Here is a 12,832-nt window from a genome sequence, read left to right on the forward strand (position 1 = left end):
GGCTCACCTGCTCTTTTCAAGTGAAAGCTATGACCCCTTATTGATGTCAGCTGTTCAATCCACTTCAATAAGTGTAGATGAAAGGGAGGAAACAGGTTAAAGGAGGATTTTAAGCCTTGAGTTAATTGAGACATTGTCTATATGTGCCATTCAGAGAGTGAATGGGCAAAACAAAATATTTAAGTATCCTTTGAACGGGGTATGGAAGTAGGTGCCAGGACCACCGGTTTCAGTGTGTCAAGAACTGCAACGCTGCTGGGTTTATCACGCTAAACAGTTTCATGTGTGTGTCAAGAATGGTCCACCCCCCAAAGGACATTCAGCCAACTTGACACAATTGTGGGAGGCATTGGAGTCAACATAGGCTAGCATCCCTGTGGAACGCTTTCGACACCTTGTAGAGTCCATCAACGAATTGAGGCTGTTCTGAGGGTAAAAGGGGGCGCAACTCAATATTAGGTTCCTAATGTTTTGTACATTCTATGTAAATCAGCTTGAAAATCTATGGCAAGACTTGAAAATGGCTGTGGAGCAATATTGTAGAATTCAGGTTTGCAAAGCTTACACAGAAAGACTCAACATCTGTAATCACTGCCAAAGGTGAGTCTAACATGTATTGATTTAGGGGGTTGAATACTTATCTAATCCAGATATATGAGTGTTTGATTTTTTTACAATTATATCCATTTTTATCCGACGTAAAACAACAAAATGTGGAAAAAGTCACGTGGTGTGTGAACGCTGTCTGCTGTAACTGTACGTTATTCTATAGATTTTCCGTCGATGCTGCAGTAATCCTTGTTCACGACAACATCACACTATGGAACAATAGGGAAATTGGAAAAATCCTGCGAAACGATTGCGTGCTCGTGTGCGCATGTGTGTGGCCGATTGTATGCGTCAATGATTTACCATGCATTTAGCTGTTGGGAACACATGACCTCTCATGATGTATCCCTGTACAGTAGACTATGCATCTCTCCCAGCACCTGATGTTTCTATATAGGCTACTCAAATCAAACCAAATTGTATTTGTCAAATGCGCCGAATACAACAGGTGTAGAGACCTTACCGTGAAATGCTTACTTACAAGCCCTTAACCAACAATGCAACGAAAAAAATAGAAGTTAGTAAGAAAATATTAGCCTTTAATTTAAAATTAAATAAAAAATAAACTACAGTAAGAAAAAAAGTAACACAATAACATAACAATAACGAGGCTATATACAGGGGTTCTGGTACCTAGTCAATGTGCTGGGGTACAGGTTAGTCGAGGTAATTTGTACAGTGAAGTGATTAAGTGACTATGCATAGATAATAAACAGCGAGTAGCAGCAGCGCAAAAAAAGGATATCTGTGCAAATAGTCAGGGTAGCCATTTAGCCGTATAACTGTTTAGCCTTATTTTTGTTTGGGAGTAGAAGCTGCTAAGGATCCCTTTGCACCTAAACTTGGCGCTCCGGTACCGCTTGCTGTGCGGTAGCAGAGAGACCAGTCTATGACTAGGATGGCTGGAGTCTTTGACAATTTTTAGGGCCTTCCTCTGACATTGCCTGGTATAGAGGTTCTGGATGGCAGGAAGATTGGCATCAGTGATGTACTGGGTCGTATGCACTACCCTCGGTAGCGCCTTGCAGTCGGATGCCAAGCAGTTGCCATACCAAACAGTGATGCAACCAGTCAGGATGCTCTCAATGGTGCAGCTGTAGAACTTTTTGAGAATCCGAGGACCCAAGTCAAGTCTCCTGAGAGGGAATGGGCATTGTCGTGCCCTCTTCACAACTGTTTTGACCATGATAGTTTGTTAGTGATTTCGACACCCGCTCCACTACAGCTCTGCCGATGTGAATGGGGACTTGCTAGTCCCCCCGTAGTCCACGATCAGCTCCTCCATCGCACTCATGTAGAGGAAGAGGTCGTTGTCCCGGCAACACACTACCAGGTCTCCAACCTCATCCTTATTGGCTGTCCAATCACCGTCAGCAATCAGGCCCACCTCCACTGCGCCATCAGCAAACCCAACGATGGTGTTGGAGTTATGCGTATCAAGAATGGTCCACCCCCCAAAGGACATTCAGCCAACTTGACACAACTGTGGGAAGCATTGAAGTCAACATGGGCCGCAGTCGTGGGTGAACAGGGAGCACAGGAGGGGACTAAGCATGCACCCCCGGGAGGCTCCCGTGCCAAGTAACAGATCTGACACTGCCCATCCCAACCACATGGGGGCGACCGTCAGGATGTCCAGGATCCAGCTGCAGAGGGAGGTGGTCAGTCCCAGGGTTCCCTGCTTAGTGATGAGACTTGAAGGCACCGCGGTGTTGAATGCTGAGCTCCAGCCAACGAACAGCACCTTCACTTAGGTGCTCCTTTTGTCCACATGGGAAAGGGCAGTTTGGAGTGCAATAGAGACTGCACCATCCGTGGATCCGCAGGGGCGGCACACGAACTGTAGTAGGTCCAGGGCTTCTGGTACCATGGTTTAGATGCAAGCCATGACAAGCCCCCCAAAGAACTTCATGCCTACAGACTTGAGTGCTACGGGGCGGTAGTCATTTAGGCAGGTTACCATAGCACTCTTTGGCACTATGGTGGTCTACTTCAAACATGCAGGCACTACAGACTCAGTCAGGGAGAGGCTGAAAATGCTTGCCAGTTGGTTAGCGCGTGCTATGAGTACCCGCCCTCAGCAATCCGTCTGGCCCCTTTCAAGGGTCCCACTCACATCGGCTGCGGTGAGCGTGACCACACATTTGTCCGGAACAGCCGGTACTCTCATGCAATGCCCATTGCCGCCTGCCCTGAAGTGAGTGTGTGTTTGTTTCAGTCTCTCACAGGAGATGTGAAACATATTTCTGGTTTGTTTGTCTGTGTTACAAAGTGCAGCTGTAACCGTTCATATGTGAATAAAAAAACCTCACTGGAAATGCTGATTGAAGTAGGTATACAGCAACAGCCTATCCATAGCAACACCCTGGCATTTACATATCTAAAGCGTATCAGTTCTGTATTTCTACACCTCTCACTGGTGTGTGTGTGTGTGTGTGTGTGTGTGTGTGTGTGTGTGTGTGTGTGTGTGTGTGTGTGTGTGTGTGTGTGTGTGTGTGTGTGTGTGTGTGTGTGTGTGTGTGTGTGTGTGTGTGTGTGTGTGTGTGTGTTGAGATTCCACCATCTTAGGACCGTTTGTCTAAGTCTGCAGATGTAGCCTTTATTCTCATAGTAGCTATGAGAATAAAGGCTAACCCAGCGGGCAAAACTGGTTGAAATGACATCATAATTCATATAAAACTAGTTATAATGATGCCATTTCAACCAGTTCTGCCTATTTTGCCCGCTGTAAAAAATCCCTTTCTGACTAGGGGCTGGAGTTTTCCATTGGTCAGGAAAAACTCCTGGCTGTAACTATGTTCCGTGGTGAAGTTTCACCTAGGTAGATATTTAAGGTCAGCTTCCCCTTCCCCAATCCCATTAGTTTGAAAAATGTAAAACTGACCCAATATCAGCATCTAAGGGCAACTTCACCCTACTCTCTTGTATATAATTAGGTCCAGGGGTGTTTTCTGACCAGACCAGAAACAACTCCTGGCCCTACTATGACATTTACCATACAAACCTATGAATATATACTATGCCTACTGAACACAAACACATTACATACAATACATAGGTCTTCTCTTTTGGGTCAATACTCCTTCCTGATTATTTTGGGAGTCATGGACAAAAATATAGTATGTTCCCTGATTAACTGCCAAAGGCTTTTTGCCCTGCCTGGTTTCCCAGTCTCTCAGGAAATCCAATGATTTCATGCAACTGGACACAGTTTTGGGCACCGGCGCAGAATAGCCGTCGTCCTCTTGATCCCTGGTGTCGGCAGCTTTCAGATTTTTTAGAGAATGCATCACGTCTGTGTCTCAATAGTTTTAACTAGCTTCCTTTCCTTGTATCCTTTCCCGTTTCCATAGTTTCCTTTCCTTGTGTCTTCATAATGGTTCAGGTTCATGATGGTTCAGGACATGACAGGACAGGTGAAAGCAGTGTGGATGAAACCAGTCCTTTTAATTATCACTGAAAATAAAAAGAAGATGAGACAACCAAACCGAGCAATTTAATAGTATAGAGACACAACCCATGTTTCAAGCAGCACTGCAGCAGCACAAGCAGGAGCAGAAGCAGTGCCGGTTGGCTTCCTTCTTATGGTTGAGATCCCGTTAACGGGATCGGTATGACAACAGCCAGTGAAAGTGCAGGGCACCAAATTCAAACAGATATCTCATAATTAAAATTCCTCAAACATACAAGTATTTTACACCATTTTAAAGATACACTTCTTATTAATCCCACCATAGTGTCCGATTTCAAAAAGCCTTTACAACGAAAGCATACCATGCGATTATGTTAGGTGAGTGCCAAGTCACAGAAAAACACAGCCATTTTTCCAGCCAAAGAGAGGAGTCACAAAAAGCACAAATAAAGTTAACATGAATCACTAACCTTTGATGATCTTCATCAGATGACACTCATGGGACTTCATGTTACACAATACATGTATGTTTTGTTCGATAAAGTTCCTATTTATATCCAAAAATCTCAGTATACATTGGCGCGTTATGTTCAGTAGTTTCAAAACATCCAGTGATTTTGCAGAGAGCCACACCAATTTACAGAAATACTCATAGCAAACATTGCTAATAGATACAACTGTTATGCATGGAACTTTAGATAAAGTTTTCCTTAATGCAACCGCTGTGTCAGATTTCAAGAAAGCTTTACTGAAAAAGCACACCATGCAATAATCTGAGTACAGCGCGCAGAGACCAAAACCGCCAAACAGATATCCGCTATGTTGTGTGGTCAACAGAAGTCAGAAATAGCATTATAAATATTCACTTACCTTTGATGATCTTCATCACAATGCACTCCCAGGAATCCCAGTTCCACAATACATGTTTGATTTGTTCGATGAAGTTAATCATTTATGTCCAAATACCTCCTTTTTGTTAGCGCGTTCAGCCCAGTAATCCAAATTCATGACGCGCGAGCAGATGAGCAGACGAAAAGTCAAAGAGTTCCGTTACAGTCCGTAAAAACATGTCAAACGAAGTATAGAATCAATCTTTAGGATGTTTTTGACATAAATCTTCAATAATGTTCCAACCGGAGAATTCCTTTGTATGTAGAAATGCAATGGAAAGCAAAATAACTTTCACATGAACGCGCGTGGTCAGCTCATGGCACTCAGTCAGACCTCTGACTCATTCCTTTGTCATTCCCCCCTCCTTCACAGTAGAAGCATCAAACAAGGTTCTAAAGACTGTTGACATCTAGTGGAAGCCTTATGAAGTGCAATATGACCAATATCCCATTGTATCTTCAATAGGGAATGAGTTGAAAACCTACAAACCTCAGATTTCCCACTTCCTGGTTTGATTTTTTCTTAGGTTCTTGTCTGCCATATGAGTTCTGTTATACTCACAGACATAATTCAAACAGTTTTAGAAACTCCATAGTGTTTTCTATCCAAATATACTAACAATATGCATATCTTAGCTTCTGGGACTGAGTAGCAGGCAGTTCACTCTCGGGCACCTCTGGGCACCTTATTCATCCAAGCTACTCAATACTGCCCCCAGCCATAAGAAGTTAAGAGTATGTGAACATATGCTACTATTCTATCTTTTCCCTGATTAATTACACAGCATGTAAGAGGATTTGCCAATTTGAAGACCCTGTTGACATCTGTGACTTTGCATTGACAGTGGTCTAATAGGCTAATGCCTAGGCCTATATTGGATGAGGGGTTACACTCAGGCTTCCTGTGTCTAATGTAAATATTGCTGAGTAATAGGACTAATGGGCGAGGGGTAAGGATAAGATAAGATAGATAGGGGAAGTGTAAACTCAGATGGCCCACAACAAATCTACTGTTGGCCTGTCATATTTCAATAGAAAACAATATACATTTATTGTCCATATTAAAAAAATATATTTGACCTTTTTTTAACTAGGCATGTCAGTTAAGAACAAATGGTTATTTACAATGACGGCCTACCCCATACCAATAAACATATGAATACAAACTGAATCTACATGCCGTGTTAAAATAATATTCATAATCCGTTATAGCTGGAAATATATTTACAAAGTACAAACCAGTGATAGCCTACAAATCCCGAAAGTCTTAGCAGGGTCCAATTTGACAATCGTCCAATCCGCGTCATGACAGCTCCGCACGTGACTCTGGGTGAAGTTCTTCCTGAGAGAGCGGTGCAAAACAGACTGACAAATCCAGGAACGGAGAATTGCAGTTTGTGTGTAAGTAATGCAAATTACGATAAAAAATACCGCGGCGAATAAATTGGGTGGGCTTTTCGGCAGCTGTTGGTTGATGTTACGTTGTGCTGAGAGGAGAGAAACGTTCGCCGTTGTGTTCTAAAGTAGCTGTCGGTTTGTGTTGGGCCTTCGCTATTTCCTGGTCGATGCTCGCGAGCTCATTCTATGGATGTGATGCACTGGCTCGAGTTTTGGCTTTGCGCTCTTGCTGGAATGGGGGCAAAGTTGTTAAAGTTGTCTTATCGTGTTTTTGAAGACTTTATTTTGTAAACATTGCTTTCAGTTGGTGGTTATTTTTTGTGTTTACAATGTTATTTGAGCCGTAATGTCTAGTATTGACGCAGAATGTTTTTTATTTTCTTTCAGCGCAACATTGAACCTAGTTTTGCATTCCATTTCTCCTTCACCTCACTTGATTTGGGGGGGATCGGGCTAGTCAGCAAGCAGGAATTACAAGTAAAGGCAGTTAGAATTACAAAACGTTCCCGAGATGAGTAACGTTAGCGTGATATGGTTTCAATTCAAAACACTATTCGTTTCCCATATTTCTGCATTGAAAGTCTGACTTCACTTGTGACAGTCCCGTGCCAGTGCTACTTTGTTGCTACGGTATTTGCCACTCACACTGACACAAATGGAAAGTGGGGAGGTTGTCATGCTGTTGCGTTATTGTTGCAGTGATACATGTATCATATTAGCATCGACCATGAAAGTCATCGTGATAATAATCTCAGAGCTTGAAAGGAACATTATTGAATCATTAACGTTACAGACCTCGTGTGGATATTTTTTAGCACATAAATGTATCCAAATGGTTTTTAATATTGCATTCATCCAAAAGAGGTAACCAGAATATAGGACAGAATGCTTGACCCAAATGGCACCCTATTCCCTATATGGTGCGCTAAGTTTGACCAGGGTCCATAGAACTCTGGTCAAAAGTAGGTCACTATGTAGGGTATATGGTGTTATTTTGGATGTAAACCAGTGTTTGACCCACTTGCAGCATCAGCCTACAGTATGATAATATCAACAACAATGCAGGTATTGATTTAGCCGTTTTGGGGGGAGGTCTATTTCTGTGCCTGTTTCTGTGCCTGTTTGTGCCTGTGTCTGTCTCTGTTGTGTTTGTGTGATGGATTGAATAGATAAGAGTAGTTTGCAGTAATGTACTGTATGATGAGGCTTGCTAAGCTAGGGCAGCCCCCTTGTCTCCCACTGCCTCCCACCCATGTAGTGGTCACTTGTCAAATATTCTGAACAAAAATATAAATGCAACCATTTCAAATATGTTGCTCAGATACAGTTCATATAAGGAAATCACTAATTTAAAATAAATTCATCAGGCCCTAATCTATGGATTTCACATGACTGGGCAGGGGCACAGCCAAGGGTGGGCCTGAGAGGGCATAGGCCCACCCACTTGGGAGCCAGCCCCAACCAATCAGAATTAGTTTTTCCCCTCAAAAGGGCTTTATTACAGACAGAAATACTGCTCAGCACCACCCCTTCCCTCCTCTGACGATCCCGCAGGTGAAGAAGCTAGATGTGGAAATTCTGGCCTGGCATGGTTACACGTGGTCTGCGGTTGTGAGGCCGGTTGGACATACTGACATATTCTTTAAAACGACGTTGGATGCGGCTTATGATCGAGAAATTTACATAAAATTCTCTGGAAACAGAGTGACCTTTTATTGTCCCCAGCACAAGGTGCACCTGTGTAATGATTATGCTGTTTCATCAGCTTCTTAATATGCCACTCGCAGGGATAATAACAAATTTGGGCACAACATTTGATAGCATTCTGTGCGTGTGGAACATTTCTGAGATCTTATTTCAGCTCATGAAACATCAGTGTATATATTTGTCTGTGTTTGTGTGTGTGTCTGGCGGGTGTGTGTCAAACATTTTAAATAGCAATGCTCTTTGTCTCGACGTAGTGTAGCACTACCTCATTGGTACAGTATGTTGATGTGACCCGATGTTGCTATATCAGATATAGAGACTTGCACTTTCAATGAAATGATTAATGTCTTGACTTATACCTTTAGCATTTAAAGGGACAATCCAAACTTTGACTTTTAAATCACTGATATATAGGCCGATCCATTGAAGAATGTAACCTATAAATGCCTCATGAGCTTAGCTCACCTGACTCCCAAAATATAAGCTTTATCACAACCGGATGTGATTGGGGGTCCCATAGGGCGGAACACAATTGGCACAGCGTCGTTCAGGTTTGGCCGGTGTAGGACGTTGTTGTAAATAAGAATTTGTTCTTAACTGACTTACCTAGTCAAATAAAGTTTCAATTAAAAAAAATGTTTTACTCCATTGCTGCTAAACAATATAATAAACAAACACGGTTTAGTTTCAAAACATGGTTAAAACGAACAGTTTGTTCCCATGGATGGTCTGTCCTTGCATCCATATGAATTTGACAGTGGTTAGAACTACATTTCCCCATCCCTCAGCTGTTTACCAAAAAGGTGTCGGGGTTGACTGCTGTGTTCATTATTCGAATCCCGGATTGCCCTGTTAAACTGACATCAACCAACCGTTGGTTGATATTCCGGTGCTGGAGTAAACCAGGCCGAACTAGGCTATATGATGCTAAATATAACTCAAGTGGTCACTACTTCAAACTGTAATAGCTGCTCCTTGAGATGAGTGGTTTGATTTGTGTGGTGTAGTGTGTGTGTGTTAGGGTAGGGGTTTGAACTAATTTCACTATATGAATAGTATCATACATTTTTGTTGGATATCAGATATCCAAGGCAACTCTGCTACAGCCAAGGCTAGCTAATTTGTTGCATCCACAATGTTATTTATCATCCAATATAACAATGACTGTCTTGACTGGAGTAGCCTAGAGAAGCTAGCTAAGGATCCGCCAGTTTTTTTCAATTTTCGTCTAAAATGACATACAGGCAGTTATATTTGGGTATCTCAGAACCTGAAGCAAGGATATGCATATTCTTGATACCATTTGAAAGGAAACACTTTGAAGTTTGTGGAAATGTGAAATTAATGTATGATAATATAACACAGTACAAAAAAAATTGCATGTTTTTTCTTTGTATGCTAGAGAAATGCCATAATGTATTATTCCAGCCCAGGTGCAATTCAGATTCTGGTCACTAGGTGGCAGCAGTGTATGTGCAATGAACCATTGCATTTCTGTGAAAAAAGATGAATCAATACTGACCAAATGTGCCAAAAAATGTATTAATAACTTTTCAAGTTCAATATAATGCACTCTCCTCAAACAATAGCATTGTATTATTTCACTAATAGCTACTGTATATTGGACAGTGCAGTTAGATTAACACTAATTTAAACTTTCTGCCAATATAAGATATGTCGATGTCCTGGGAAATGTTCTTGTTACTTACAACCTCATCCTAATCGCGTTCGCTCAACCGTCCCGTGGGGCACCCACCGATCTTGTAGAGGCTAGCTAAGCTCGCTAGCTAGGCTAATTGAGGCCACATGCTGCACTTTCTCCCCAACCCCATTCAGATAAAACAGCCTACCTGTTGGTTGCTCATTTTAGCCTACTTCTCTTTAAAAAACAAAAATGTATTATGCAATATTATTCCATCTTGCATTGCATTGAGCTGCTTTTATTGGCCAACATAAACAACAAGCTACCTCTCACTTTCTCCATATATCGCTAAATCTCTTTGTTCAGTATGTTTTATTGTGGTTTGCACCCTGCACGTCAAAAACTACATTAAAAAGTTTTTTTATTCAATGAATAATTTAACATTTTTCTTTCAGCCTTAGCAGAATATGTAGAATTGCAGGAAATTTGCTTTAAAACAGCTACATTTTGTCACTGCAGCCAACAGGAGGGCCTCTAAATTTTTCGGACAGCGACCGCATCGTTGACCATGCTCATGGCTACGCCTACCACCTAAGCTCCATGTTGTTCCTGAAAAAATTATTGTATGTAACAATACCACAAGGATATTTTAATTTAATGTCGGAAAAAGTCTTTCAGTGTTAAAATCAGATTAAAATAGGCCTATTTCTCTGGCAAATTTAAAACCCACACAATTTTCTGAAAACGAACGTTCGTTCGGATATTTGAATAACTGCACATCCATGTGTGTTTTTTAAATATACCTCAGTTTGATTCACAGCTGTGTGTTGATATACACTGAGTGTGCAAACATCAGAAACACCTGCACCGAACACTTTCCATGACAGACTGACCAGATTTAAGAGCATTCAGGTGGCAGGCGCAACTGTTTGAGTGTGTCAAGAGCTGCACCGCTGATGAGTTTTTCACGCTCAACAGATTCCCACGTGAACCACCCAAAGGTCATCCAGCCATCTTGCCATAACTGTGGGAAGCATTGGAGTCAGCATGGGCCAGCATCCATGTGGAATGCTTTCGACATTTTGTAGAATCCATGCCCCAATGAATTGAGGCTGTTCTGAAACACCTTCCCAATTAATTGTTGTCTGCAAAGTAGGCATTAAACATTGTTGTAGACACATCTCATTCCAAAATCATGGGCATTAATATGGGGTTTGTCCCCCCTTTGCAGCTATAACAGCCTCCACTCTTCTGGGAAGGCTTTCCGCTAGATGTTGGAATATTGCTGCGGGGACTTGCTTCCATTCAGCAACAAGAACATAAGTGAGGTCGGGACTGAAGTTGGGCGATTAGACCTGGCTCACAGTTGGCGTTCCAATTCATTCCGAATGTGTTAATGGGGTTGAGGTCAAAGCTCTGTACAGGCCAGTCAAGTTCTTCCACACCAATCCTGACAAACCATTTCTGTATGGACCTCACTTTGTGCACGGGGGAATTGTCATGCTGAAACAGGAAAGGGCCTGCTTTTTGCCATGAAGTTGGAAGCCCAGAATTGTCCCTTCACAGAACAGAGCAAACTGGCTCTAACCAGAATAGAAAGAGGTGCACCAGGGCCTCTCACTCAACTGAGCAAGAGGACAAATACATTAGTGTCTAGTTTGAGAAACAGACGCCTCACAAGTCCTCAACTGGCAGCTTCATTAAATAGTACCCGCAAAACACCTGTCTCAACATCAACAGTGAAGAGGTGACTGGGATGCTGGCCTTCCAGGCAGAGTTCCTCTGTCCAGTGTCGGTGTTCTTTTGCCTATCTTAATCTTTTGTTTTTATTGGCCAGTCTGAGATAAAGCCTTTTCTTTGCAACTCTGCCTAGAAGGCCAGCATCCCGGAGTCGTCTCTTCACTGTTGACATTGAGACTGGTGTTTTGCGGGTACTATTTAATGAAGGGTATGGCATCTGGTTTAGAGATCTTCACGGGTCCCAAAAAGTTGGACCCGTTCCGAAGTTATCCTGGGGCTTTCCCCCACTGACCCAATATGCAAAAATTCATTTAAATAATATGGGTCCGTTCAGAACGGGTCTCTAACATCTAGACCCGTTCTGTATAGACCTGGTTGGATCCAGACCCGGTCTGATACGAGTGAGAGAAGCAGCAGAAAAGCTACTTTATTAATCTGAGCTGATTCAGCACAAGAGGAGGGAGAGAGGTGCCGCTCCAGCAGGTGAGGGAGGGGCCTTACTGTGAGCGAGTGACACATGGAGGGAGAGACGCGACAGCAACCAACCAAGCCAACTCGTGCTACCATAGACTGCTATCTGCCATAGCGAGGTTATTTATCATAAAATATGTCTTGCACTGCATCAAATCGGGACGAGAAGCTAGCTAACGTTAGCTAGCTAGGCTGAGGCTGCAGTGCATGCACTTTCTCATCTTACAACTTTTTTAATTCTGTAATTTTAATTTCCATCTTCCGTTGATTTATTTATCTCCTAACTTTTGCCACACAGTGCAAGGCTCTATAGTCTATACTGTAGCCTATTGCCTCTTTGAAGACTTATGATTGGCCAACAACAAGTTACATGCGCTACGCTCATCTCTCGTGAAAAGCAAGAGTAGCAGCATAAATCATAAATTTTCTCTCTCTGCTGCAACACTTGCGTTCGGATCTGTACAGGCCCCTCCTGACAAGTCAGTTAGAATTACACGTACCTGAGACCCGTAACAATCATATCCAACCCAGAAATGTGACATTTAGAATTCTGGATCCGGACCCGCTCGGGTCCAGGATCGGGTCTCGGGTATTTGGGTACAGGTGGATCTGTGAAGACCTCTAATGTGGTTCTACTTTTTGGGGATAACCATGAGTGGAAACAGTCCCAATGACTTTATTAATCAATATTGATAACTTACGTTTTGTTCTCTGATCTCTCTCCTCTCCTTCTATCTTCTCTCCTCCTGTAGAGTCAGTGGAAGAAGCACTCCCCTGTAGAGTCATGGCCTCTGCATCAATACCAGTCTACAACCGCTCAAATAACCCCCTGGAGAACAGCTCTAGTCAGAATGTAAGGATCTCGCTCTCTTCCTCGCTTCTCTTTCCCTTCTCTCTGTCTTTCTCTATTTGAATTTAAAGGGCTCTCTATACTCACATGTTATTTCTCAAACTCTCTATGTT

General features: G+C 42.5%; 1 protein-coding gene across 3 annotated transcripts in view; it reads left to right on the forward strand.

Annotated features, from left to right (window-relative positions):
• Positions 1-6,233: 6,233 nt before the first annotated feature.
• LOC135516109 (myotubularin-like) overlaps positions 6,234-12,832 on the forward strand; it is a 66,152-nt gene continuing 59,553 nt past the window's right edge. For 2 of the 3 annotated variants that reach the window (XM_064940154.1, XM_064940155.1), the window contains exons 1-2: positions 6,234-6,312; positions 12,622-12,722. In XM_064940154.1, coding sequence (XP_064796226.1) covers positions 12,654-12,722 — 69 coding nt within the window. In that variant the 5' untranslated portion in view covers positions 6,234-6,312; positions 12,622-12,653. The remainder of the gene's footprint in view (positions 6,313-12,621; positions 12,723-12,832) is intronic. The other variant, XM_064940156.1, reaches the window with a different exon arrangement.

This window comes from Oncorhynchus masou, chromosome 27 (assembly GCF_036934945.1).
Source record: "Oncorhynchus masou masou isolate Uvic2021 chromosome 27, UVic_Omas_1.1, whole genome shotgun sequence".
Classification (NCBI taxonomy): Eukaryota; Metazoa; Chordata; class Actinopteri; order Salmoniformes; family Salmonidae; genus Oncorhynchus; species Oncorhynchus masou.